Genomic DNA, 26,795 nt, shown 5'->3' with positions numbered 1-26,795 from the left:
CCATCCACAGCAATCATCTCACTGGCCACAAACAGTGATTGTTTCCTGGCCTCTCCACATAGCCCTTTTGACCTCTTAGAGGTGGTCCACCTTGATGTCTCACTCCCAGCAGCCCGAGGATGGAGAACCTTTCATGAAGGGGCCTCCACTGAAAACAATGGCGGATGGGACACCTTTTTTGTGGGGCCATAACACAAAGCTTGGAGGGCAGGTAGAGGAGAGTCAACTGGAGATCCACTGTGACTTTTGTATCTCTATCTTGTACAGGATCTGTTATATACATTCATGAAGTTGTGCTTATCATTTCCTTAGAAAGAACTTTCCTAGGGGCACCTTCTTTGGGGGGCTGTAACTCAGACCCTGTATATTTAATCTTCATCAAATCTGGAAGGCAAGTAGAGGACAATCAGCTGGAGAACCCCTGCAAGTTTTGTGAATCTAGCATGCTGGGGTCTATTCTACCACATCACAAACCTCACATGCCAAACAGGTTTATCTAGCATCAAAGCATTAATGATGGTCCATGGTTCACGAACCATACATGCCACAAATCATGAACCAATACAAGCTGCATTTTCCAGATTTGCCTGTTTCTAATAACAAAAGGCCTCAGGTTACATAGAGTAATTGCCCTGGAGCAGGGATAGTCAAACTGCGGACCTCCAGATGTCCATGGACTACACTTCCCATGAGCACCTGTCAGCGAACAGTGGCAGGGGCTCATGGGAATTGTAGTCCATGGACATCTGGAGGGCCACAGTTTAACTACCCCTGCCCTGGAGCATGTGGCTGCTTCGAGGCATTACACCCCACTGAGGCACTTCCCCTTCCTAAGCCCTGCCCTCTTCAGGTTCTACCTGCAAACCTCCAGGAATTTTCCAACCTGACGCTGGTGACCTTATGCCTGAAAGACTAAAGACAGACTACCAAGAACAGTCTTCACTTCTGATGCCACCTTATAGCTCATCAAAATGGCCTACCTAGATTTCCAAAGCAAGGGAAACTACGAAGCTAATATTGTTCTCACACATGTAGGATCATGACAACACCGGCTCTCTGCTTGCTGTCATGTTGTGAAGAGAAACTTGAAACTCTTCCAAGGGACTCCAGGGACACGGAATGGAAAAGGGTCTTTGAGATAACATCACAGGCGCAATAACAACTGCCAGAGAGTCTCCTGCAGCTGTTAAAAGTGTTCTAATGTTTATGTCAGTAGGCGCCTTGACTTGCAGTATTGTACTTAATCACATATGAAAGGAAGAATAGCAGTTAGCAATCAGGGTCACACTTTCAAGGACTTTCTGAGGTAAACCCTCCACTCCAAACCAAATGACTTCATAGGGAAATTACCATTTATATTGCTAGAGGCCATCGGGGAGATGGGCCTATTGTCCTGGATGCCACATGTGAATTCAGCAGCAGGTCTGCAGGCAAAAGTGTGGTCTTGTAGGTTCATAATACAAGAGTAAATCATAAAACCCAACCCAAGAATTTACATTTTTCATTTAAATATCACAGCTGTTTGGTTTGGGACAACAATGACCAGTATTCGCTCAAGAGGTTCCTAGTTTAGTCAGATCCTTTGACTTTTTCCCTGAACTGCAGGGGTTGCCAACCCACCCACCTCTACACTAGCTTCTCACCACTCCTCAGTGCCCTGCTGTGTAAGAGCCCGTCTCTGTGAAAATATGTGGCTGCCAATCCAATAACTCTACCAAGTGCATGATTCCTGAGTTTTAGTGTGGTAGAAAAGGGGCATTTCTGTTTTTTCCGTTCAAAGACAGAAGACTCCATTTGCCTCTCTGCCTATGTGCTAAAATGTAAAAAAAAACAAACAGCTTTGACTGCAGACTGCCTTTGCCAAGGATCAATTAAGCTGTTTCCTGGCTCTTGGAAATGCTAAGCACATATGATCATATCTTTGGAAAGCCATCCTGAAAATGAAAAACCTTACACAAAGTCTTCTGTAATCAGGAGAGGGACATCAAATCACCTCCCAAAGCTCAATTCCTCTTTCAGCACTATTACGATGGCAGATGCACAAAAAAGGCTGAAGAAAAATAGCATTTGTATCTTCCTCAAAAACAAAACAAAAAACTCAACAGCTTGGCTAGCTGATAAACTTAAGATTCTTCCCTACCTCAAAGGTTCAGTGCAGGTTGCAATATATGCTTATTATCTGTAATGAATAGATAGCTCTGTACAAATCCCTAGACTGGGATTTCTGTTTAGAACTAGGTCCAGCAGAAACATCAGACTTCTTCCTTTCCTCCATAAATGAGGGCACAGCTTGTCCCTGAGCAGGCCAGCATACCCACATCCCATTCACAAACCCCTGTCCTTCATCTACTGCCTCCAGTGGGTTCTTTGTTCAGATAAATTAGGGCCTTGAGAAGCAGGAAAGGAATTAGCAGCAGGTGAAAGCTTATTTGCAATGATGCTACAATAACAGGGGCATTTAACTCAGTAGTGGTTCTCCCACTTCCACGTCCCCATCAATTCCTCAGATATTAATTATAGTCTGTCAAAGCCAGGCCTCTATTACAAGTATTGCTTGACAGTGGAGTCTCCGCTTGACCAAAAATCATAACAAGGGGGGGGGGCATAGCCAACCCCACTCTCAAAAATCTGAGAGATTCAGTAAGCTCAGCAACCCATCCACAGATCTGTTCTTCCTTTTCTTTGGCCAAGAAACAAGGAACCCAGCAGAAAAGGGAGGGGAATTCTGCCTGTCACCAATTGCAAAGACTTTGTTAACAGCTTACGCCTCTATTACTCAGTGGCATATAGATTAGATCTTTGAGAGTTGAAAAGATAGCCTGTATAGCTTTACTGATCCCTGCATCACCGCCATTTGTTAATCCTTCAGAGGTTTGGCAGAGTTCTCCAGTTCTAGTTAGTGCTGCGGCTTTGTATCTGGAGATTGTGATGTTTGCTTTAACACCCCTGGGTCAGAGGAGATTGGGATGTTGTCTCCTGTCCCTGTGCTACAAGAGTCCTGTTGTCTTTCTGGTTGTGCTTTTAAATAGAACTCCTGTTTTGCTCCAAAGTAGTTAAAAGGGGATGGCAAGGAATTACAGGTAACAACTGGGAACCCAATTCACGGTGTCTGACTTCTAAAAGGTGGTCAGTTCAGCAGGATCTCAGTGGGTTGCAAAAAGAAAAAGTCAACATTTCGGGCTAGATATTGTTAAGGAGAACAGGTTTAAGTCAATAGTATGCAAACAAACTTCTGTTTGTTTCTTACATCCACAGTGCTTCTGCATTCCCTAAAATGTGTCTTCTTGGAGCTGAAGGGCTTTGGGAACAGCCTGTATAATAATGGGCATCTGTGTGAGCAGAAGACTTCCCACTCATGGAAAATAACTTTGGAACATAACTATTGTAAAAAATCAAACTCATTCCAAATGGTATCCAGAAAATGCCTATCTTGCTGTAGTGGTTAGGAGTGCGGACTTCTAATCTGGTGACCTGAGTTCGATTCTGCACTCCCCCACGTGCAGCCAGGTGGGTGACCTTGGCCTTGCCACAGCACTGATAAAGCTGTTTTGACCAAGCAGTAATATCAGGGCTCTCTCAGCCTCAGCCACCTCACAGGGTATCTGTTGTAAGGTGCTTTGTAAGGCGTGATTGTAAGGCGCTTTGAGACTCTTTCAGGTAGAGAAAAGCGGCATATAAGAACCAACTCCTTCTTCGTGCTAATAAAGAAAACCTTTCATTCAAAGGGCAATCAAATGGCTAATCTCCAAAATAAACTCCGAAGACCTTGGCAAATAATTATTAATAATAAACAGTTGTATTTATATTATACCCTTCCATCGAGAGCACTTTAAAACCCTAACATTAATAAGCTGAAAATTATTTAATACTGGTTTTAAATTATTTAAATAGGATGAGAACTAACAGCAGAGAAACCAGCAGCAGGCACACCACAAATAAAAAGGATGCAAAATTGTTTCTTTAAAGCGGGAAATAAAAGCAGCAAGATCCAAACAAAGAAAGCATATATTTTCCACCCCTGGGAGAGGAGGGGGACTTTGCAGGAAATCCTGCAAAGAGTCATGATCCAGTCACCCCAGACTTTTTTTATTATTAAAGGCAGTCTTCCACTTTATAGTAAAGTCATGCTGTGAGGTCTCACTAGTTACTTCCCTTCTGCTGCCTCATCCACCCAGCTGTCTGTGTCATATATATCCACAACATTTGGCCTTGCATTAAGACTCTTCGTCCTATGAGACTGTGCTCAGTTAATGTCTGATGTAAAGAGTGCTTTGCTTTAGGACCAGACCTTGCAGGAATGTATTTAATAGTAATGCTAATGGGAACAGGGCATTTGCAAGCACAATGAACATTATGCTGAGAAAATCTGCTTAACTGCAAGAGAGGGGATTACTCCTTGAGGGATGCTGCATTGAGGGGTCCCAGTGCGCCTGAGAGTTGCAGCCCTCCCAAATCTCCCAAGCCGCAGCCAAATAAACGGCCCAACTGCAAGTGAGAACGGGCCAGCAAATGCTAACTGACAACCAATGAGTACTAGCTCAAAACACTCCATTAGGTTTTATGAGGTTATTAAACCATTCCAGATCTGCCATAAAGCATAAAGCCTCAAAAACTGCACCAAACTGTGAGAGTCATAATGGGAGACAGGCAGACTTTCTGGGCCTTTACGGTTTTTACTACTGGGTTTTCCCACTGGGGCTGCAATGCTCTCTGGTGTATAAAGTGACAGAATTAATGACCCCGCCAAGTGAGAGAGAATGGAAGTTGGGGCACAGCAAAGGGGAGTTACTATGAGACACTCTTGGGAGTGCAATGATGGCTGGAATTTGTGCACCTGATAGGCGCTGCTGACTATGGCTTCAAACTTCTGAAACTCAAATGGTGCCTACTGGAGGCTGCTAGAACAGGCACATGCACAAGCACATGATAGTCTAGAGAAAGAATTAAATTAGCATTTCAGAGTTATCAAAATGATTAAAATGCATACTTCAGACACAAATCAATAGGGACTGCAACTCAATCCGTTACACACGTTAGAATCATTATGCAATAAAGAAAAGTCCACTCAAAAAGGAGAGGCAAAGATCATGAAAAACAAAATGAAAGAAATTGGAGGGCAGGAGAATGGAGAAAGGATGATGGACACCAGTGTAAGTGACAAAGAGTCCCCCAGACTTCTCTCAAATTCATAGACACTATTAATTCTCTTTGGTCCTTTTCTATAAATTAAATCATGTTCTATAATGGATTACTCAAAGAGAAAATCCAGGATATAGTCAAATCCAGATATGGCCATTAGTCCCTTAATGAGGCAAAGACAGCAATCCCTGCGGTCTAGGATTGCCGGGCTCGGGGGTGGGGGGTGGGGGGTGATGCATTGTGGAGGGGGGCCAAGTGCTATGACATCAGCTCTAGCTGCCACCAGGGCTCTTGGTATTCCCCAGAAGTGAAGTCATTGTGGGCAATGCCAGTGAATTCCCCCCCCCCAGTTTTAATTTGCAGCAGCATCAAATGTCCAAAGTGGAAGATCTCCAACCCCAACTGGGGGCTTTGTGGCCCTAATAAGCCTAGAAGTAAGTCTTTTTTATTCAAGGGTAAGGGCTGCCAGTTGCCCACCCACAAGCTCCTGCTCCCCCCTGCCCTCGCCCACTCTCCCAGGCAATGGAGGGGCAGAAGAGTATGAGGGGGGGGGGATGGCATCCCAGACATGGGGATATCCCTTTTGGGTAGACCAGTAATTCATTTTTCAGGAAGACTGGCATGTCCAGTCCTTAAGTCTGCTCACTGTCTCCAGGGAACTTCATTTCACACTTCATTATCACAAATTGATGCCATGCAAGAAAGAATTCAAATGCAGTGCTTTCAATACTCCAAAAACATAATGCTTGGCTCTCACAATAAGACTCCCAGAGGATACTGGACAAGACTTACTGGAGCCTGTTCCAGATCAGCAATCGGTAATGGATGTAAACATCAAGCTCTTGTAAAACATGAGGCAATAGTTAAGAAAGATGCCTGGTATAGTTGTTAAGAGTGTAGAGTAATGGTTAAGAGCAGCAGACACTAATCTGGAGAAACAGGTTTGATTCCCTATGCCCCCTCATGCAGCCAGTTGCGTGACATTGGGTTAGTACAGTTCTCTTAGAGCTGTTCTCATAGAACAGTTCTGTCAGAGCTCTCTCAGCCCTACCTCCTGGGTATCTATTGTAGGGAGAGGGTATCTATTGTATCTATTGTAGGTTATCTATTGTAGGGAGAGGAAGGGAAAGGTTGTAAGCTGCTTTGAGATGCCTTCAGGTTGTGAAAAGCGGGGTATAAAATAGTTCTTCTCTTCTACTTGTGCAGTCCCATAAAACCCAGGAGGAAGTACACTGGCTGTACAATTTGAATGAGAGTCCTTTTCACCATCTGAACTGTCCTATGAGAACACATCACAAGCCTGGGCCTGCTCCATGGATGAGCCAGGGTTCAGATCCTTTGTTCTGAAGCTGGCTGAGTGGCCTTGGGCCATTTGCTTTCTCTCCCTTCCCCTCTTTCAGCCTAACACACTTAAGGGGGGGTTATGAAGTAAGGTAGAACCATATATCCTGTTTCGAGAACCTTGGAGGAAGCATGAAATAGAACTGTGCTATATATTAAGGGAAGGATTTATTTAATTTCTTTGCTTTTATTTCTATAATGCTTATGTGTCCCCCTATCTCCTGGACAGTTTTCTAGAGTCCGTTGTATTTTTTTTGCACAACAGGCTTTATTGCTAGTTAAAAATAATTCACAGATAAACATACTATGTAATCATATATGGGGAAGCGAAACACAAAATGAATGTCCTGTAGATTTCACTCCTAGATTTTACATAATCTCAGAGCACAATTTAATTTAAAGCATAAAATTGCGTGGAGGTGTGAAGTTTCCATTCAGAAGCAAAGTCCAGTATGTTCTCCCACATAGTACAAACCTGTATTTGAAAGGCAGACAATGATCATCTCACACACACACACTGCCAAAAGTTTTATTTCTCTGTGCTGTGAAAGGGAGGCGCACCTTGAAATACTTATTCTTTCATTGTAAAATGTAAACAAGATTTTCCTTTCCCCTAGGCCCACCTGTGTTCTCCCCCAATAAACCCAGGGATTAGAAAAGGTGTTAACAAAAGCAATTGTTCCTGCTTCATCACCAGGAGCAGCTGCATCCCAGGAAACAGATTAAACAAAACTATATCAGACTGGATTGTTTTTGTCCCTTCCGTTACTGAATTAAGAGCAGAAATATTTGAACCAATATATATAAATTATAAAATGCAGAAGTAATTTCAACTGAATAGAGTATGAACTGTTCTTACAATGCACACATTTCATAGATAAAACATGGTGCCTCCTGATATTTCAAAGTGTGGGTATCTCTTCTAGGCATTTATTTATTTATTTATTTATTTATTTATTTATTTATTTATTTATTTATTTATTTATTTATTTATTTATTTATTTATTTATTTATTTATTTATCATACTTGTATACCGCCCTCCCCGGAGGCTCAGGGCGGTTTACATCATAACAGAGAACAATACATAAAACAGTCTGTAACATGTATAACTGATAACTAATAATTGTAACCAAAATAACAGCACAATATAACGGTATAACAATATAGTACTACAAACAGGTCCAGGGCTTATTGATGGGATTCTGAGGGGGGTGGTTTATTTATTGAATTCTGAGGGGGGGTGGGGGGGGAGCAGGGGCCCTTGGTTGCTGTTGATTACGTCTGGTCTCAGCCAAATGCCTGGTGGAGGAGCTCCTTTTTGCAGGCCCTGCGGAACTGTTTAAGCTCCGTCAGGGCCCTGATCTCTTCTGGGAGCTCATTCCACCAGGTAGGGGCCAGAACAGAGAATGCTCTGGCCCTGGTCGAGACCAGACGGACTTCTTTAGGGCCAGGGATCCTTAGCTGGTTGGTGGTAGTAGAGCGCAGAGCTCTTTTGGGGGCATAGGCGGGGAGGCGGTCCCTCAGGTACACTGGGCCCTGACCGCGTATGGCCTTGAAGGTAATAACCAGAACCTTTAGTCTGATCCGGAATTCAACTGGTAACCACTGCAGCTGGTGGAGAATAGGCCGGATATGAGACCTCCACGGTGTTGCTGTGAGGATCCTGGCTGCTGCATTTTGAACCAGTTGTAGTTTCCGGGTTAGGGCTGAGGGCAGGCCTGCGTAGAGCGAGTTACAAAAGTCCAGTCTAGAGGTGACCGTCGCATGGTTTTTGGGACTCAAATCGGTCTTATGGTACAGGCAGTTTGAAATGCAATTGTAAATCCACATTCCTATATGGCCGTAAATCAATTCAGAAACCCAGTATATTCAGCTGCATTCTGTCTGGTTTAGAACAGTGAGTACAGATCACAAGATTGTATCCTGCATATATATACTGATGGCCAACTGCTGTAGCACCACACCATTTTTAATCTGACATAACTCCGGTGTTAACAGAACTGGCTATCATCAGAGGGATGCACAGTGGGGTTTAGACAGCTTCTAATTCTCTCCTGCCTGAGGCATGTCCCTGTGGCCAGCACAATGCTACACTACCATTGTATTTTTACAACATGCCACAGAGGTCAATGTTAGGGAAAATACAAACGCCCTCCTCATCTCCCAAACTCCTGGCACAACTTAGGATGTCCATTAAGTCTGCAGACAATTCCAGCCCACCAAAGCACTATGTAAGCCCCAATCAGGTCACCCGTTGTTCAGCCTAGAGGGCGCAAGGCTTGAGGCTGTTCGCTGGCCTCATGTGGAGAATGTTTAGAACACACATGAAGGGATGTGAACCCAGCAGAAAGGACATACTGCACACCGCCAAGTGAAGGTACAAGGGTGTGGTACTCCACCAAGAAGTCCTGCCCCAAATTATGACAGCTACAACTGTTCATCCAACCCACCCGACACCCACTCTGTATGTTGCCCCACCAAAACGCCTTTCCTCAGCAGTTGCCCACAATGACAGCGTGCAGCACAGCTAGTGGGGGAAGGGGAATATAATGTAGTTTCTAAAGGTCTGGATTTCACTTTTATTCAGTGCAGCAGCCCGACTCTCTCCTGAAGGCTGAGAGTAAGATTGTCCTTCTGGAAATAAGGTCTCAAGCAGAGAGAAGTAACTTTATGCATTCTCTTTGAGGCTGTGGCAGAGTTAAGGAACAAAACCCATATAGGAAGCCTTAAATCATATATCCCAGGCACTCTTTTTCTTTTCCTTCCTCTCACATACCTTCACATGAAAAACTAGAATTCCAGTAAGCTCTTGTTTCACATCTGGAGTCATCTGCTTTACCCATAAACAATGGAGAGGCCATCAGATCTTGCTGGGAACCCAAAATACACAAATACTGAATGAGACTTCAAACAACGTCGTCTCTTGAAATTATGTGCCACTTGCCCTTGGTAATTCTGTGGCAAACATCACACTCCATCATGCTCTGTATCCAATCCTGACTCCATCCTAGAGACCTGTCCTCTGTCTGTCCCATTAACTGCACTTTCCGATCAAGCCATTGATCCCATCCTCCCCTTGAGGGGCATGCCTGGGAAAAGCCATATTCATCTTTAATTCTTTGCATTTCAGATTGAGTTCATCTCCTTGCACAAAACCACTGTGGCTTTTAACTGGAATGGCTATTCTGAAGTAGCTACCCCACTGTTAGAAAATTTAGAAGGTGCAAGAAGCCGCATCTAACCGAGACCTACAACAGAGCCCTTTTGTATTCTTGCAAACTACTGAGTGGTCAAAGTGTTTCAGGCACTGTGTTTAGTTTTGTCTCTAATTTACAACAGAGGGAGAAATACCAACCAAGTAGTCTGACTCAGAGAAGCAAGCTAGCCTCATTCTGCTGGGTCATTCTGTTCCTAAGTTCTAGCATCACCTAGACCCCACTGCAGCAGGCCTGTTCTTGGCTCAACATCCTTCCGTTCAACAGGGTCAAGAACAGCAAGCAGGATCTTTCGTTTTGGCTGGGAGCGTGCAACCACCTGCAAGGATGACTTCACAAAGAAAACGTTATGTATCATGATGAAGAGGAGACCACACAGAAGCTACATAATAACAGGTAACTTTATTATAACCACAAAGGAACATCAGGAGGAAACCTTGAACGGAACTAGCTGCTGGCAAGAGCCAAATTGAACTGGAAAACAAAACTCTTGCTAAAAGGCTGGATGCCAGCACTTCTATTGTAGAGACATCACTCTTTCCTAGCACTGAAATCACAATGTTTAGTTGCAGGGGAAATCCAACACAAGCAAGCCGCTGTCGTTTCCATTGCAGCTGAATCTGGCTGTAAGACAGTCACAGCCTTCCCACTTGCATAATGTTAAGAGCTTTTAAAAAGTTTGATTCCATTTTAATATTTATTTGCCCTAATTTACTGTGACGGCATGCCCTGGTACCATCAAGGTTAGGCTACTGCAATGTGTTCTACGTAGAGCTGCCCTGGAGCACGTTTGGCAGCTACCGTTAGAACTGAATGCTGCATTCAGAACACTGTCTGGAGTGGGTCATAGGGACCCATCACTCCAATCTTCTTCTTCCATCTTTCCTGGCTTCCAGTTTGCTTCCATGTCCCATACAAGGTGCTGGGATTGACCTTTAAAACCCAATATGGCTTTGGATCAGCCTACCTGAAGGACCGCCTACTCCCACATGAACCTACCTGGCCACTCAGGTAATCTTCAGAGGTCCTGCTTTGGGTGCCTCACGATCTGAGGCTAGGTGGTTGGCAACCCAAGAAAAGCCTTCTCAACCATGGTGCCAAAATACCCCCTCCCCAGATTTTTCTAGCCCCCTCAATCACTATCTTCCACCAGAAACCTATTTAGTATTCCCTCATTGACCCTCTTTTGCTTTTGATTGCTGGTTTTATATATATGGACTGTTTTCAAAGTTGATTTTTGCTATCTTTTTAATGGTCCACCAGCTTTAGGGCCCTATTGCAGGGGAAGGCAGAATGCAAAAGTTTTAACTTAAAAAAATAAAGCTGGAAGTTGAAACACAGCCAGCCAAAATCTTAGGGATATAGTTGTTTCATGCATCCAAGTTCTCCTCCTCCTAGACTGGGCTGGATGATCCACTCTGTAAGTAGCTGATGTAAAATAAAAGGAGCTTTTGTTTTACAAATAAGCTTACAGAAGTAGGGGGTGTGATGGGGAGATTCCTGCAGCCAATTCCACAACTTGGCATTACTTTTGCCAACTGGGCTCCCATTCATGGAAGAAGCACCATTTGGAAAAATGCCTCTTCCTGCTGCTGCAAGAAATCTGTAGCAATCCCACTCTGCAGCAGGCTCAAACTGCCATGCTGGGGACCACAGTGTCAGCTTTGTGAGGTGAAAGGCAAACAATAGGCCAATGGTATTCAATAAGAAAGCGCCAGTGGCTAATTTGGATGATGGAAATGCTTTATGAGACCACAGGTGTAATAAAATGTGTTACTGTGGCAAAAAAAAAAGTTTTATTCTGAAATAATGGTAGTACATCTACATGTAAGCAAATAATTGCATGTACACAAATTACTACCCTCCAGCCACAAAAAGCTACCTGTCTACAGATCTCCATCACAAGGGCATCCCCTTGATTATAACTCTGACACCTAAATCCATCCAACCATTCTCCCTGTGCAACATATATAAAAGGTAAAGGTATCCCCTGTGCAAGCACCAAGTCATGTCTGACCCTTGGGGTGATGCCCTCCGGCGTTTTCTTGGCAGACTCAATATGGGGTGGTTTGCCATTCCCTTCCCCAGTCATTACCGTTTACCCCCCAGCAAGCTGGGTACTCATTTTACTGACCTTGGGAGGATGGAAGTCTGAGTCAACCTTGAGCCGGCTGCTGGGATCGAACTCCCAGCCTCATGGTCAGAGCTTCAGAAAGCATGTCGGCTGCCTTACCATCCTGTGCCACAAGAGGCTCAGCAACATATATAAGGTAAAGGTAAAGGTATCTCCTCTGCAATCACCGAGTCATGTCTGACCCTTGGGGTGATGCCCTCTAGCATTTTCTTGGCAGACTCAATACGGGGTGGTTTGCCGGTGCCATAGGTACTGGCTATATAGCCATTATTTATTGGCAGAGAACAAACAGAACTACAAAGTTTGAGTTCCAAATCTGCCAACAAAATCTTTGATTGAAGCCCACAGTAATCCATATGCAACTAATTGTTCTCAAAGAATGTTAAACAGCCTGGAAGAAGAAGAATCCATGCCAGAATCATATAGACTATCATCCTTTCACATAACCAACTCTTCCTCCAAGATTTTGAACAGAGGATTGTTGAGGACCTGATTGTTGAGGAGTCCACAACCCCTTCGTTTCCTGTCCTATTGAATAATAAAATCAGAGTCCAGTGGCACCTTTAAGACCAACAAAGATTTACAAAGATTCATTCAAGGTGTGAACTGTGTTCTTCTTTTGCACCATCATGAGCACCAAAGAGAAGATAATTCGCATGGTGAAGAAAATGGACAGGATGGTGCAAAAGAAGAACACAGTTCAAGTTGGCAGAGGTAATATTGCACATGTGGATTTTCAAAAATCAAGAGCAGTTGAGTAAGATTACAGAAGAAAAGGGAGTTCTTAGTCATAGGAACAGTGCTTGCACTCAAAAGCTCACACCTTGAATAAATCTTTGTTGGTCTTAAAGGTGCTACTGGACTCTGATTTTATTGTGCTACTTCAGACCAACATGGCTGTTCAGACCATTTGAATCTTTCCTATTGAATATTACTGTAATAGGTCAATATGTAACTACAGCATTGAATCAACAAACCATATGTCAGTACCTAAAGTGCTATAGGTAAATGGGGGGAAACCCTAGGATCTGACATCAATGTAGATAAATCAGGCTATGAAATCCACCATCAGTCAAGTCCCTGTTTTTCCTGCTAAACTGCATCAGGGAAGTGGGGGGTTGTTTCCGCTTGGTTTTTGCTCCCTATGGTGTTTTGGCCCCATTCTGTTTCAGTTCATCCCCAGATTTCCAAATGCATATTTACACCTTTTCTGGAAGCTGATTGGCTTTTTCCTCATGAATAATGTTTCTGGTTTGTTTTCTTTGTTCTACCTTCTCCCATCTACCTCCAACACACTTTTCAATTACATCATCATCATTAAATCACTCCCACCCATCCTGAAGATAAGTGGTTTCAGGTTTGTTTTTTAAAGTACCTAAAATATTGATAACGTGTTGTGATGGAAGTTTCCTCTGAATTCCCAGCTTTCATTTTTTTAAAAAAATCTTTTCATTGCAGGGATATGCCTTTTCTCTTATATCACCGCAAGGGAAATGGCTAGAGACTTGCTTTAAAGAAAGCTGGGAATTCAGAGAACCTGCTTATACTATCTTTAAACACTATCAATACATTGATATTTTAGGGTCATTTTAAAAATACTATGAGGAAGTGCTGTAATGCCTCTAACAATACCACCAATCATGAGAGCACCGTCCCTTGAAAATCCTTCTTCTTTAAGACAGAAGAAAATAAACTGATTTTACAACTGTGAGAATGCACATGTCCGTAAGAACCATACCCAAACTGATTCCCGTTCTTATGGATGGACTGCCAAGGAAATCAGTAGTGCGCTGAGTGTGCGTCAAAGGTTGTGATTAAATGCTATTCTGAACACATTGACAGAAGAGTGCGATACAAATAAAAGTACAACAAATATCCCCTTCCCAGTTATTTACTTGCACATTTAAAGCAAGTATAAGTCTACATTGAAAAGTGTACCATAAACCATGGGGCAATCTATATTTATAAGGAAACAACTAGCCCTGAGGTTGGGAAGTGTTCTCAGGAGGCAAATCCTGGAGTTTTATTGCCCATTATTGTGGCTTCCTTCATCCCTGGGATGATCCATCCCCACTAACAGCCTCAGCATCCATCAATACAAACACTGCAGAGTTTTTAAACTAATATTTTTCCAGCACACAATTCCATGGAGAGATGAACACAGTGTTGCCATGGCAATACATAGACAGCATCTGCCTGGGAAGTAGCTGAAGGGAGAAATCAGAATAGAATTGCAAATTCCCCACAACCCAGGAAAGATCTGAGGGAAGAGAAATGTAACATGACTGCCAGCATGATCCATCTCAAGTCTACCCTGCTACTTCTACAAGGAAGCACAAGGGAAGCCTGCCTTCTGCCAAGACAGTGAACTCTCTGGTGTGGGCTGGACTTCCATCACAACATGACAGGCTTGCAAACCTGCACTTGTGTCCACAGATCCCAACAGGAATCCAGGGAGCCTGTTGTTTGTTTACCCCTCACTATGTCTAGCCATGATAATGCATGAATGTGAAGATATGTGAGCAAACCCTGGAAAGGGGGAAACTCTCTCCCTTCTCCCAACTGATTCCTCAGTTCTAGACCCTTATGAAGCAATGTAGAAACCCCCCCCAAAAAAAGAATCAGAGAGAGAAAACCAGGGAAGCTTCCCTCTCAGGAAATGCAGTCCCTTAATCTATGGATTTTATTTTCCTGGGCTCCAAGATCACTGCAGATGGGGACTGCAGCAAAGAAATTAAAAGACGCTTGCTCCTGGGGAGGAAAGCTATGGCAAATCTAGACAGCATCCTAAAAAGCAGAGACATCACCCTGCCAACAAAAGTGTGTCTAGTCAAGGCTATGGTATTCCCAGTTGCAATGTATGGCTGTGAAAGTTGGACCATAAGGAAGGCCGAGCGTGAAAGTTTTGAACTCTGGTGCTGGAGAAGACTCTTGCGAGTCCCTTGGACTGCAAGGCGAACAAACTGGTCAGTCCTAGAGGAGATCAGCCCTGACTGCTCCTTAGAAGGCCAGATCCTGAAGATGAAACTCAAATACTTTGGCCACCTCATGAGAAGGAAGGACTCCCTGGAGAAGAGCCTAATGCTGGGAGCGATCGAGGGCAAAAGAAGAAGGGGACGACAGAGAATGAGGTGGATGGATGGAGTCACTGAAGCAGTCGGTGCGAACTAAAATGGACTCCGGGGAATGGTAGAGGACAGGAAGGCCTGGAGGATCACTGTCCATGGGGTCGCAATGGGTCGGACACGACTTTGCACATAACAACAACAACAACAATCTATGGGTGACAGATGGGCAGACATCTCAGACTGTCATGATAGCCAGGTACATTTACACCGCCTTTCTGGGATGAATCGCAGTCCTGTTCTTACTTGCTAAGAAAATGGCACCAGGATGACCCCAAGGCTGGAGTCATGCCACTGCCATTCACATATCTTCAAGAGGAAAGGGACAGAAGCCTCCATCCTTCACGGGAGCTGAATGATCAAGCCCACCCAGGCATTCTCTCCAAGTTTTTATAATTCCAAGTTGCAGGGAGCTGGCAAAGCTATCAAACACTTCTGGTGTCCTTCCAGCAACATGCTTGTCATCCTATTCTGGGCAACATGGCCAGGACTAATGTGGGCAGAAGGTGGTCTTTACCAATCCAACTGGAAAGCCTCAAATATTCTCTTTCTAGCCATATCCCACCCACTTCTTCCCTAATCTTTTTGGAAGTGCTGGCTTTTGAGGCTTCATGTGACAGCTGAATTGTTATGGTAGTCTTTCACTAGGATAAGCAAGCAATTTGATATGTATAAGGACCAACAGCTTTTCCTGTGAGCAAAACACAGTACTCCCTGAACATACATTATACTGAAAGTCTTATCCTGATAAAAAGAAGGGTGGAAAGTCACACCGTTGCACCCTTATACTGTACCAGGCAAGTGCCAAAGAAAATGAGGGAGCGGGCAGTGAAACTGGGAAGCAAGAGCCTTGGAGAGAGGCTGCCCAGTTTTCAACTCTACAGAACACAGAACCACAATGGGGAAGCCTAGCCCAGCTGTGGCTCAGACGCTTCAAGAAGCACAAAGTGGCAGGTCATCAGGGTAGACTGGCCCTATAACCTACCAGGAAAACCCCAGACATGCCCTGGAGGACCACTAAGGACCACTAAGAGCTAGGAGCAAGGCAAGGCAGGCTCCAGTGACTCTGACAGGGGCATAAGGGCCATTTGCCTCAGATCCAGTTATGGGCAAGGATGGCCAGTGTACCGTTGTTCACCAGCACTTCCCATGCTACCAGTGGCTGAATCTGGGCCAGGGGATCCCTGTGGTACTGCCCTGCAGGCCCAGCTGGCATGCGCAAAGCAGGAGGCAACAGGCAAGCTCATCCCTGTTCTCGCTGTCATCGCAGCAGACACAGATCCAGCCAGCCGCTGAGCTGGAGGAGGGAAAGCTTTCTTACCAGTGTTGTCAGCATCCCAGTCAAGCCAAAATGAGTCCAGAAGCCCTGCTTGTGCAGGTCACAATGGTTACGAGACGATGGGTCTGTGTTTGTGCAGACAATCATGTTTAAACTGACTCATCAAAGAAGGCAGAGGAACTCAAAGGATAAGCTCCATGGTTAAGTGGAAAGGCATGTACACATGAAATGACCTTATCTCAGTCAGACCTTTGGCCTACCAGGGTCAGGAGTGTCTACTCTCCAGGGTCTCAGGTCTTTCACTCTGCATATTACCTTATCCTTTAAGTGGGACCTGCACCTGGGACCATCTCCATGCAAAGCATTAATATTTGATGCATCTCTAGTAGGCATGCTTTAGTCTACATCTGACAGCTAGCTTTAGTTTCCACTGACAGGCTCTATTCTGACACATCTGGTATATGTAAATCAGCATCCTGTGTACACTGAAAGTGTCAACGTGGTACAACAGTTGTGGAGTGTTGGACTACGATCAATAAGAACCAGGTCACCCACACAGTCATGAAGCCCACTAGTTGACTGACTACCTCACAGGGTTGTTGTGAAGCTAAATGGGGAAGGAAACCCACATATACTGTCCTGAGTTCTTTAGGGGGATAAAAGTTGAATACATTTTTCACACCTGTCAACAGATCTTTCTGAGGTAGACTATCTTGACTGCCTACTGCAGGCTTAAAGCCATTACTTTCTTTTGGAATCATTGCAACCATGCTCTACTAAGAGGACTTGCAATTGAATGAATGAATGAATGAATGAATGAATGAATGAATGAATGAATGAATGAATGAATGAATGAATGAATGAATGAATGAATGAATGAATGAATGAAAGAAAGGTTGCGGCTTTAGGAAGTTAAGAATGTAAGAAGTACCTGCTGGATCAGACCAATGGTCCACCTAGTCCAGCAGCCTGTCTCACACAGTAGCCAACCAGGCCAGCAAGAGGGCATAGAGACTGAGGCTTTCTCCTGATGTTGCCTCTTGGCTCTGGAATAGAGTTTTAGTACCTCCAAATGTGGCGGTTCCCCTCAGTCACCATGGCTAGTAACCACTGGTAGACTTACCCTCCATGAATCTATCTAATCCCCTTCTAAAGATGTTAATTCCTATGGTGGTCACTACACCCTCTGGCAGCAAATTCAAAACTTTAATCACTCTCTGTATAAAACAGTATTTCCTTTTGCCCATACAGAACCTACTGCTCATCAGTTTCATTTGATGCCCTTTAGTTCTGGTTTTTAGGAAACGGAAGGAAAAAAACTTCTCTTTGTTAACTCTTTCTACCCCGTGTATAGTTTTATAAACCTCCCCCCCCCATTCCTCATAGGGAAAGTAATCAAACTCCCTAATCATCTTGGTTGCCCTCCTCTGTACCTTTTCCAGCTCTGCAATGTCCCTTTTGAAATACGGGGATCAGAACTGAACACAGTGTTCCAAATGAGGCCGCACCATAGATCTATACAGGGACATCACAATACTGACTGTTTTATTCTCAATCCCCTTCCTAATAATCCCTAACACAGAGTTTGCCTTTTTCACTGCTGCAGCATACTGGTTTGACACTCCACTATGACCCCAAGATCTTTTTCCCTCGCAGCTTCAGCCAGTTCAGGCTCTATTATGAAGTTGGGAATTTTCATCCCAAAGTTCAAAGAGTAAACCGTAGAGAATAAAATGGGATTTACTTCCAAAAAGACCTGCTTAGTTTTGCTCCCTAAGTTTAATGACCCTCTTTTGGCATCTTTGGGAAAGATGTATGGGCAAATGAATTGGCTATGGTCTAATAATTTCTAAGTGTATCCTAACCGGCACTGTGGCATGCCTGCTACTCAGAACTTTCTGGAGTGCAAAGTCACAATAAAAACTCACTGACCAAAATCTCCACAAGTAGCAGTGACATGGACAATAACAAAATCAGAGAACCACAACATAGAGGTGCCCATACTACTTGGGTACCAACTGAACTGGGCCTATGAAGTCACACAGATCTTTGCAACACCAAATTAAGGGCAAAAACCTAACCGAAAAATAGACTTGGATACCTAAAATGTTGATATTACACGCATAATTAAAGAATTAAACAAAATATATCTTTAACAATACAGTGCATTTTAACAGTTCTTTAAAAACAAAATTGGCCTTTAGGCCTCGGAGGTCATACACTGTGCAGTACATCTTAACACAGCTCGTGGCGCCGCGGGCGCCGCGGACTAAATAAAGCCGTAAGGGCTGTGTGGGAGGAGTTAGGGCGGGCTGTGTCCAGGATGAGGAAGGGTGCCGATTGGCCCCTTCCTCTGGACAAAGCACCTCCCAACGCGTCTGCCGGGCCCTCCCAGCTCGGCGGCCTGACGCCACAACAGCAGCCGCCCAACAGCGACAACCATGGAAACAGCGACTGGAGCCACACCGGACGAAGATGGATGATACTCCGCCACCGCCACCGCGGCTCCCACCACGGACAACAATCACCCGGGTAGGCCGCGGTGCGGGGGGGGAGGACAAACAGCGCCCGCTGTATTGCAGCTACAGCGGGCTTAATTACTAGTATGGCATATAATGCAGTAAACTCTTATTAGCACACTTTGCAGTACACACACCATACAATCCAGTATAAGCTTAGTAGCACTGGGCGGAACCAATAAATCAGACCATCATATCAAATATCATATTGTATCAAATAGTCGTGCATTTTAGCCAGAACAACCTTCAATTATCCCTATTAAATATCACATGCACACTATGTGAAGGTTTTTGTATTTAAGTTAGTCTTGTACTGTGCTGGTATTGCAAAATATATATTGTGACACAGATTTACTCTGTGAGAGCATTACATCTGGCTCTTGAACTTGAGAGCCAGCTTGGTGTAGTGGTTAAGGGTGGTGGCTTCTAATCTAGCGAACAGGGTTCGATTCTGCACTCCTCCACATGCAGCCAGATGGGTGACCTTGGGCTCGCCATAGCACTGATAAAGCTGTTCTGACTGAGGAGTAATATCAGGACTCTCTCAGCCTCACCTACCTCACAGGGTGTCTGTTGTGGGGAGAGGACAGGGAAGGTGACTGTAAGCTGCTTCAAGACTCCTTGTGATATAGAAAAGCGGCATATAAGAACCAACTCTTCATCATCTTCTTCTTCCTTATAGCCATACCAAAGCAAATGAGAGATGGTATAATCATACTATATACAGCAGTTCCTTCAGCTAGCATTTATTTGTGTGATGCAGCAGAAAAAAAAGAAGTCTTAGCGTATTTGGAGCAATTTGGGGGTGACAGTCTGTTCATTAGGTATCATCTATGCCATGTTCTTGAAACTGAGGACAAAACGTGGGATGTACTTCTTAGCAGAATTTCTGGACTGAATATTACTTTTTTTCCTAAAATGATAGCCTGCAGTTTGTCTTCATAACTGCCATTATTATTATCTAACATAAAGTTAAATGCTTAGCTAACATTAAAATCTGGAGAATAGAGCAATTCTCACAGAGTTCTCTGAGCCCCACCTACCTAACAAGGTGTCTGATGTGGGGAGAGGAAGGGAAAGGGGTTTGTAAGCCCCTTTGGGACTCCTTTGAGTAGCAAAAAGCAGGATATTAAAAAAAAACCCTCTTCATCTTCTTCTTTTGAGAGAATCATCCACATTTCTTCCTCCTTACAATAACATTTCTGGATACTAGTTTAAAGTTTGTAAACTTGGTTATATGTATTCCACTCCTGGAAAATAATCAGGCGAACAACCTGTCTCTTAATAGTAACTCTAAGCTAAGAGTCTCCCATTTCTCAAAGAAAGGGAGAAATCTACAATGTGAAGTTTAAGTAGATACTTTCCACTGCTAACTGACTTACTGAGAAATATATGGGAACTTTCCTAGCAATGAAACTTTTAAAAAGTTTTAAAAGGCCACTGATTCTACAGTATCATTGACAGAACTTACAGGAATAAACAGAAGTTGTGGTGTGGGTGAGTAAAGAAGAGCAGTTTAGCACCTGCATCCATGGCATATGAAAGAAAATATACCTGAAGTCAGGCATGTAAATTTTAATTGGGGTATGGGGTGATAATGCCTAGTCCTTTCTAATACCTAGCCCTTTCTGTACAGAATGAAACTATTTTTATGCCTGTTTCATTACATAAAAGCCATTAATGTTGGAACTGTACGTATGCCACAGACACCATGAATCCCTAGCATGAATACAGGAAGTAGATAAATACAACAGTCACAGCTCCTGTTCATGTGGATACACAAGAAGCAAAGAGTGCAAAGTAGGAATGCCTCACAACACACATGTTAAGTAGTTGTGGAAATCTCCCCCCACACGCCAAAATAATTTTTGAAAAGCAATGATGGTGGTAAAGAGGTCATTATATGAAGATATTGAGTTTGCCAACCCTTCTTGTCACCAGCCTCAGATAAAATAACAACAGCAATGATTGTTCAGAGGACAGATTGAGTCAGAAATGATGAAAATGTGGCAAATATCTAATAAATAACCACAAGTGGGGAGTATTTGCAAATACATAAACAAATACAGCATGAACAATTAATGTTCAGGGAAATAACAATAAAAATTATCATAGCAATGTTGAGCTCACCTGTGGCACCCCATCCCTTGTGAAACCTTCTCAGTCCACCACCACCAGGTGAGAAATGCACAAAAGCAAAGTACAAGACTGGGTTAAGAGTCCCTAGGGCCAGCTCTTTATTCTATCAGGATGGGTCAGATTCGCAACACCCCCCCCCCGCAAGTCCGATCCTTCTTCAAGTAATGAATTTGTACAAGCATTACAATATGTGAACTGATAATTCTAGATCCAATGAGAATCAACACCTAGGACTGCAGCAGCTAAGAAATGCAGGGCTGTGATTATGGGAATCACTGCCACATGCATCACTGATCACCAAGTCCACTCATAAGAATCACCATCTCTCCATATGAAAACATGCTCACAGAAGGCTGGAATTTTATTTGATTATATATTTATTTAAAACAATTCTGTCCTGCCCTTATCTCATTGGTCTCAAAGCAACCCGAATTAGATGGCTTTAACTTTTTATTTAGCCATCTTCCCCACAATTGATTTTGTCCAACATTATGACACAGAACTGCATGCTGTAGTTCAGGGCATTGGTTTATGTTCCCATTCTCTAATGTTTTGAGCCCTGTGAGATCCAAATGCTTGCAGCAAACATTAATTAAAATAAATAATCTTACAGTGCAATCACACTCTTCTAAGCCCACTGATTTATATGGACTTAGAAAGGAGTGACTCTCCTTAGAATTGTGCATATCTCACTGTACTGTCTCCAGCAACAGTGCTAGCAAACATCGAAGGATAATCAAGTAAAGTCATGGACTTGAACCCACAAAGCCCTGAACTAATGCTAGCTGACTAGGATTGCTTTTTTCAAAATATGTATAATACTTTCATAATCACATTTTTTACCACCCGTTTTCCAAGGATGGTGTTGTCAAAGGACACCTGCTGCCAGGCTCTGGAAAAAAGCAGGTCACAAGAATAGAGAAACGTGCCAGTGTTATTAGGATGCCTCTACGAACTACCAAACTACTAACTACGAACTACCAAAATACTCCTGAAACTGTTCCTTCTTTCTGCCCAAGCTGAATGAACAGAACAACCATGAGGAGAGACCCTCCAATCACGAGTGACCATCCAACCAGCCTCCTTTGTCAGTACGGCACGGTAGTAAGTTCTGGAATTCTGGCCCTTTGGGGACAGATCAGGACAATGCTCAGTATTTGTGGGTAGCACACACATTCATTCACAGGGAGCGGCAGAATCCCTCATCTGCACTCACAAAGCAGCTCCCTATGGCTGTGGCACAAAAATTACTTCAGTGAGGGTAATTAAGTTGCCAGAAAAGGAAGTGTCATTAGAAGAGGTCTCCCGCAGCGCTGCTAACTAAGTTCATCAACCTTGTTTTGTGGGGCACAGGGGCATCCACAGGCCCCTGACCTAATTAGGCTGGATCTGAGGGCATTAATTGGTTAGTAGCAGGAATGAGAATAGGAGTGGGTGGATTATCCTGCACAAGATCCTCATGATACACAAAGGGCCAGGACTCCTCAGTGGCCGGAATGTGGCTGTGGCCATTCTTTGACTATAAACCGAGGGTGGACTGTTGCCGGCACCTCTCACTTAGGGCACAATCACACACACCCCCATCGGGCCCCATTGAGCACAGATTGGAGCAGGGCTGGTCGTAAGAGATAAGCTTGCTAGCCAATGGCAGGAAAGCAGCCAGCCTTGGTGTGCAATTCCCCCCTCAGCATAGTTCAAGGCAAGGTGTTAACCTCACCGGAGTCTGTAGCAAGAGCACCATCTAGATAAAAGTACTGCCACAGCCTACCAGGAGAAAATTAATTGCATCATCGCTGTCTGCGCAAAGTTGTCTAATTTCAGGCTTCAGACTTCCCTCACTAGTCAGGGGAGTCCCCACCAGCTTCTGCTGCACCTTCTGCTCATGTGGCTCTCCTCTGCAGGATTGCATGCCTCATCCCACCCCTGTTCTGGGTTTGTTTTCCCTGCAGTCAAGCGTAAACCTGAGCATCCCCTGAGCATGAAATGCTGTCCCAGCCTGTCTGACTGCAAGAGAGACATTCCTCCAAGGAGAACAGGAGACAGAGAGTTGGGGAGGGGGAGCAGTGGGGCCATAAATCCAGAGGGACTTCAGTAGAGAGCCCAGGCAACAGAGCAGGAGGGTTGAAGGGCAGGATCAAGGGGTTAGCAAAAGCCTATCAAACTCTCCGCTGAAACCTCTGAGCATACATCCCCGGCATACAGTTTCAAGAAGCTTTCTTCTTCAAAGTCAAAAGAAAAGAAAATAGAGACATGGGGGTCTTCAAAGGGGCGGGAGGAGAAGACTCTGCTAAGCTGCAATAAATCCAACCACTCAACCCCCTTGTCTGCCTGCCTCCCCACCCCACACAGCACGTTCCAGTGCTGCATTCTGGTGAATTATTTAGCATCCCCTCCAGCTTTATCTCTCCACACACACACACACACACACACACACACACACACACCAAAGCAACGGCCACCATCAGGCTGCAAAGGAATTCTGAGCACTCTATCTTCTGAGAAGAGAGGCATTCATGATCCATGATCACCCTGGTTCTAGCGGCATATGCCCCCATCCCTCCTTTCCCCTCCAGCCTTTATCTCCAAACCTCACATGCAGAGATGAAAGGCATCCCGAGAGCCTAGCCTGCCATTCTCTTGTCTGGTCTACCCCAACTTTCCCTTTCCTTCCCTTTGCTATTGCTCCTGGTGATTATTACAGTTTGGGTGGGAAGGAGGGCATGATCCAGAAATAAGCTACTTCTTCCACACAGCTCTCACCCCTTATCCAACCACTGGAGTAGGAAGGGGCGTGCGTGAGGATGAGCCAGAAGACTGCTTGATCAGCTCAGCAAAAGCAGTTCAGTGGGGACTTGGAGGGACAGCAGAGCCAGACATAGGGCACTTCCAGGCTCCAATGGACCAGATCCCTGTGAATGTCACCACCATCTGCTGTGCATCACTAAACACAAACAAGCCCCTCTAGTGTCACAGGGCTCCACAGAAGGCACATTCAGTCCAATTCAAATAGGCTTTGACCAGTGTAGCAGGTGAGACCAGCAATTGCAAAGGGCTTTATAGTTGAGGAGGAAGGAAGATGTCACTGTACCAGCTCAAGACAGACCAAGAGAGCAGTTTCTCTCCTTTCACTCATCTCCAGAACCCCAGCCCCCACCCCAAAAATCAGACTCCTGCAGAGCTTCATCAACTAGGCACTTTTCCTAGATTGGCCTGGACAGGACAGAGAGAGGGAGAGGGAGAGAGAGCGATGGGGAAATCAGTAGTCCCGGCCGGCCCAAGGAAGATTCACACCCTCGTGAGCGCGCGAGCGCGCCCACATAGCGCGTGTTCCCCGATTTTGGAACTGCGCCCAGCAGCGAGGTGTGCAGTAAAGTTAAGCCGGCCTCGGGCATCTCGCGGTCCGCGCGGGAAGAAGGCGCAAGCGCCGGATCACGCCCTGCTTGGCTCTCCTCTCCTCTTGCAATCCGGCCCTGCAGGTCACTCGGCCGCGGTGCACGTGTGCGGGGAGAGCAGGGGAGACGTTCGGCACGCTCGCCTTCTCCCTCCCTCCCTCCCTCCCTCACACACACGCACAGACTCCCGCACATCGGGGAGGGCGCACATCCGCACGGGCGCGCGCGGCGGCGGCGGCGGCGGCGGCGGCTCCCTAACAAAGGCAATCGAGGGATTGTTCCCGGAGCCCCAGAAGGGCTCTCCGGCGGCCGGTGCATCAGCCCGCGCGACTCCCTCGCGGCTTTCGGCGGAGGAATCATTGTTTCGCAAGTCCCCGCCGTCCGAGCGGCATGCCGAGGCTCCATTGTCAGGGCGGGAGGGGGGTGTGGCGGCCCACTCTGGCGGAGCTCCCGTGGGGGCGCCACGGACCGCCAGAAGCGGCGGCCAAAGCTCCGCGCCCCGGCCCCCAAGCCTTCCCTCCCGCCTCCCCGGCGGCACTTACAGCCTTTCCGCGCTCCTCGGGATGTTCTTGGGGACGCTGCGGAGCCCCAGCCCGTGACAGTCCACCGTGGTGCCGCTGCAGGCGCACGGCGCGGGACAGGCGCTGGCCGGGACGCAGCCAAAGGCCGCCCAGGCCAGCAGGCAGGCTCCCGCCCGCAGCCACACGCCGCCCGACGCCGCTCGCTTCTCGGGAGCCATGCTGCCTGGAGCCGCGGGCTGGCTAGCGAGGGACTGCCCCGCACATGATATCACCGCGCGCTTGCTGGGGCACTCGCCGAGGGGCTGGCTGGCTGCCTCCTGACGCACGCGCCCCGCCGGCCGACGAGCCCGCTTGCTCCGCTCCGCTCCGCTGCGCCTTGCCCTGGCTGGACGAGCCCGGCGGCGGCGGAGGAAGCTGCGGGCAGCGGCAGTGGCACACTCGCACCTTCTGCCTTCCCGAGCTCGCTCGCTCGCTGGCTCCCCAACACACACACGCACCGGGAGCACTCATCCATCAATCCCAGACAGCAGAAGCGGCGCTGGCTCCGCCCACAGGCCCCTTCACCCGCCCCGGGCACACTGATCCCCCCTCTCAAATTGGGGGGTGGGGGGATGTCAACAGGACAAGAAAGGCATTGACTGTCTGCGCGTAGAAGCAAGGGGTACACAGATGCAACACACTTCCAAACGGGCAAACAAATGTCCAGACACCAAGGGAAAGAGTGCTGAGCGCAAACACTCCTCAGTGTGCACACAGACACAGTGAACCACACAAGCATTCAGAGGAGCAGCTATCGCAAAGAGACCAAGGCATTCCCTCTGGGCCACAAGTGGATACATCCTGATGAACAGTCACACAAATATATAGCAACTCTTGCAAGAAGGTTACTTCTCCAGCAAGGATGTGAGAATGCAGATAGGCACATACCCTGCGCTGCCTCTCAACAAACACTTGCAACAAACTGTAGTCAAATTTCTTTGCAGGTTGCAATCTTGAACAGGCATTGATCAAATGCCCTGCCAATGTTGTTGATTTATATTTGAATTTAACCCATGTTTGCTTCCCCCCCCCCACACACACACAGCCTTGAGTCAGAAGAACCTTCTTTAATAAATGCATGTTTTAGTTTTACTTCAGTGGGTACAGTGGTGTTAATTTCAGAAGAGGACTCGTCAGATGAAGTAATGCACTAGGGTGCCCACCACCCTTTGGAAACAGAACCTAAGAATTCCATAGGTGTCCAGTAACAGGCAGCTGAGAAACAAAGGGATGCAACCTGAGGATATTTGGATTTGCACCTGCTGCTTAACATAAGCATGGTGGGTGCTTAGGGGAAACCACAGTGCAAACTTCTGCTGGAATGTGTGATCTGGTGTACCCACGGATAATTGAAGACAATTTGGGGAGAGTGAGAGTCACCTGTGACAGTGAGTGCCATTTGGAGAAATCGCATGCTTGTGACTTGCAAACCCAATGGTAACCTCTTCCCTTGCTGTAATTTTGGGTGCATGTATCCATTAATCTAACACCAACAACCAACACACCTGGGCACCATTGTCTCCCCCCACACACCCCCTCAACAGCAAGGAAATCCTGGGTTATTTATTTATTTTAAACATTTTAATGCCACCTTTTACCCAATCAGGATCCTCAAGAAATTAAGTATAAGAAACATTAAAACATTGGAACAATTTAAAAACATTTAAAGTTACAAAAGAATTCAACAAAAATACATGCACAAACAACATCAGAACCAAAGAGGAGGGGAGTTTTGGTACCATGACCAAGAAAGTCCTTTCTTGGGTGACCACTCATCTACCTCAGGTGGTGACCACTCATCTACCTCCAAAGACGACCAGAGTAGATAGATTCATATGGGAGAAGGTGGGCTTTTCAGTACATTGGCCCCCAGCTGTACAAAGTTTTACGTCAATACCAACATCTTGAGCTAAGCCAGCAGTGGGGCTGAACTTAGCTTTCAAACTGCCTC

The 26,795-nt window shown here is 45.6% G+C and overlaps 1 protein-coding gene across 1 annotated transcript in view; it reads right to left on the bottom strand.

Annotated features, from left to right (window-relative positions):
- Nucleotides 1-25,325, bottom strand: part of SLIT1 (slit guidance ligand 1) — a 130,312-nt gene extending 104,987 nt beyond the window's left edge. Inside the window, exon 1 of the mRNA XM_077349458.1 lies at nt 24,827-25,325. Within this exon, the coding sequence (XP_077205573.1) occupies nt 24,827-25,023 (197 nt within the window). The 5' untranslated portion in view covers nt 25,024-25,325. The remainder of the gene's footprint in view (nt 1-24,826) is intronic.
- Nucleotides 25,326-26,795: the final 1,470 nt, after the last annotated feature.

Source organism: Paroedura picta, chromosome 8 (assembly GCF_049243985.1).
Source record: "Paroedura picta isolate Pp20150507F chromosome 8, Ppicta_v3.0, whole genome shotgun sequence".
Lineage (NCBI taxonomy): Eukaryota > Metazoa > Chordata > Lepidosauria > Squamata > Gekkonidae > Paroedura > Paroedura picta.
The sequence above is the reverse complement of the archived record's forward strand: the minus strand, read 5'-3'. Positions and strand labels throughout refer to the sequence as shown.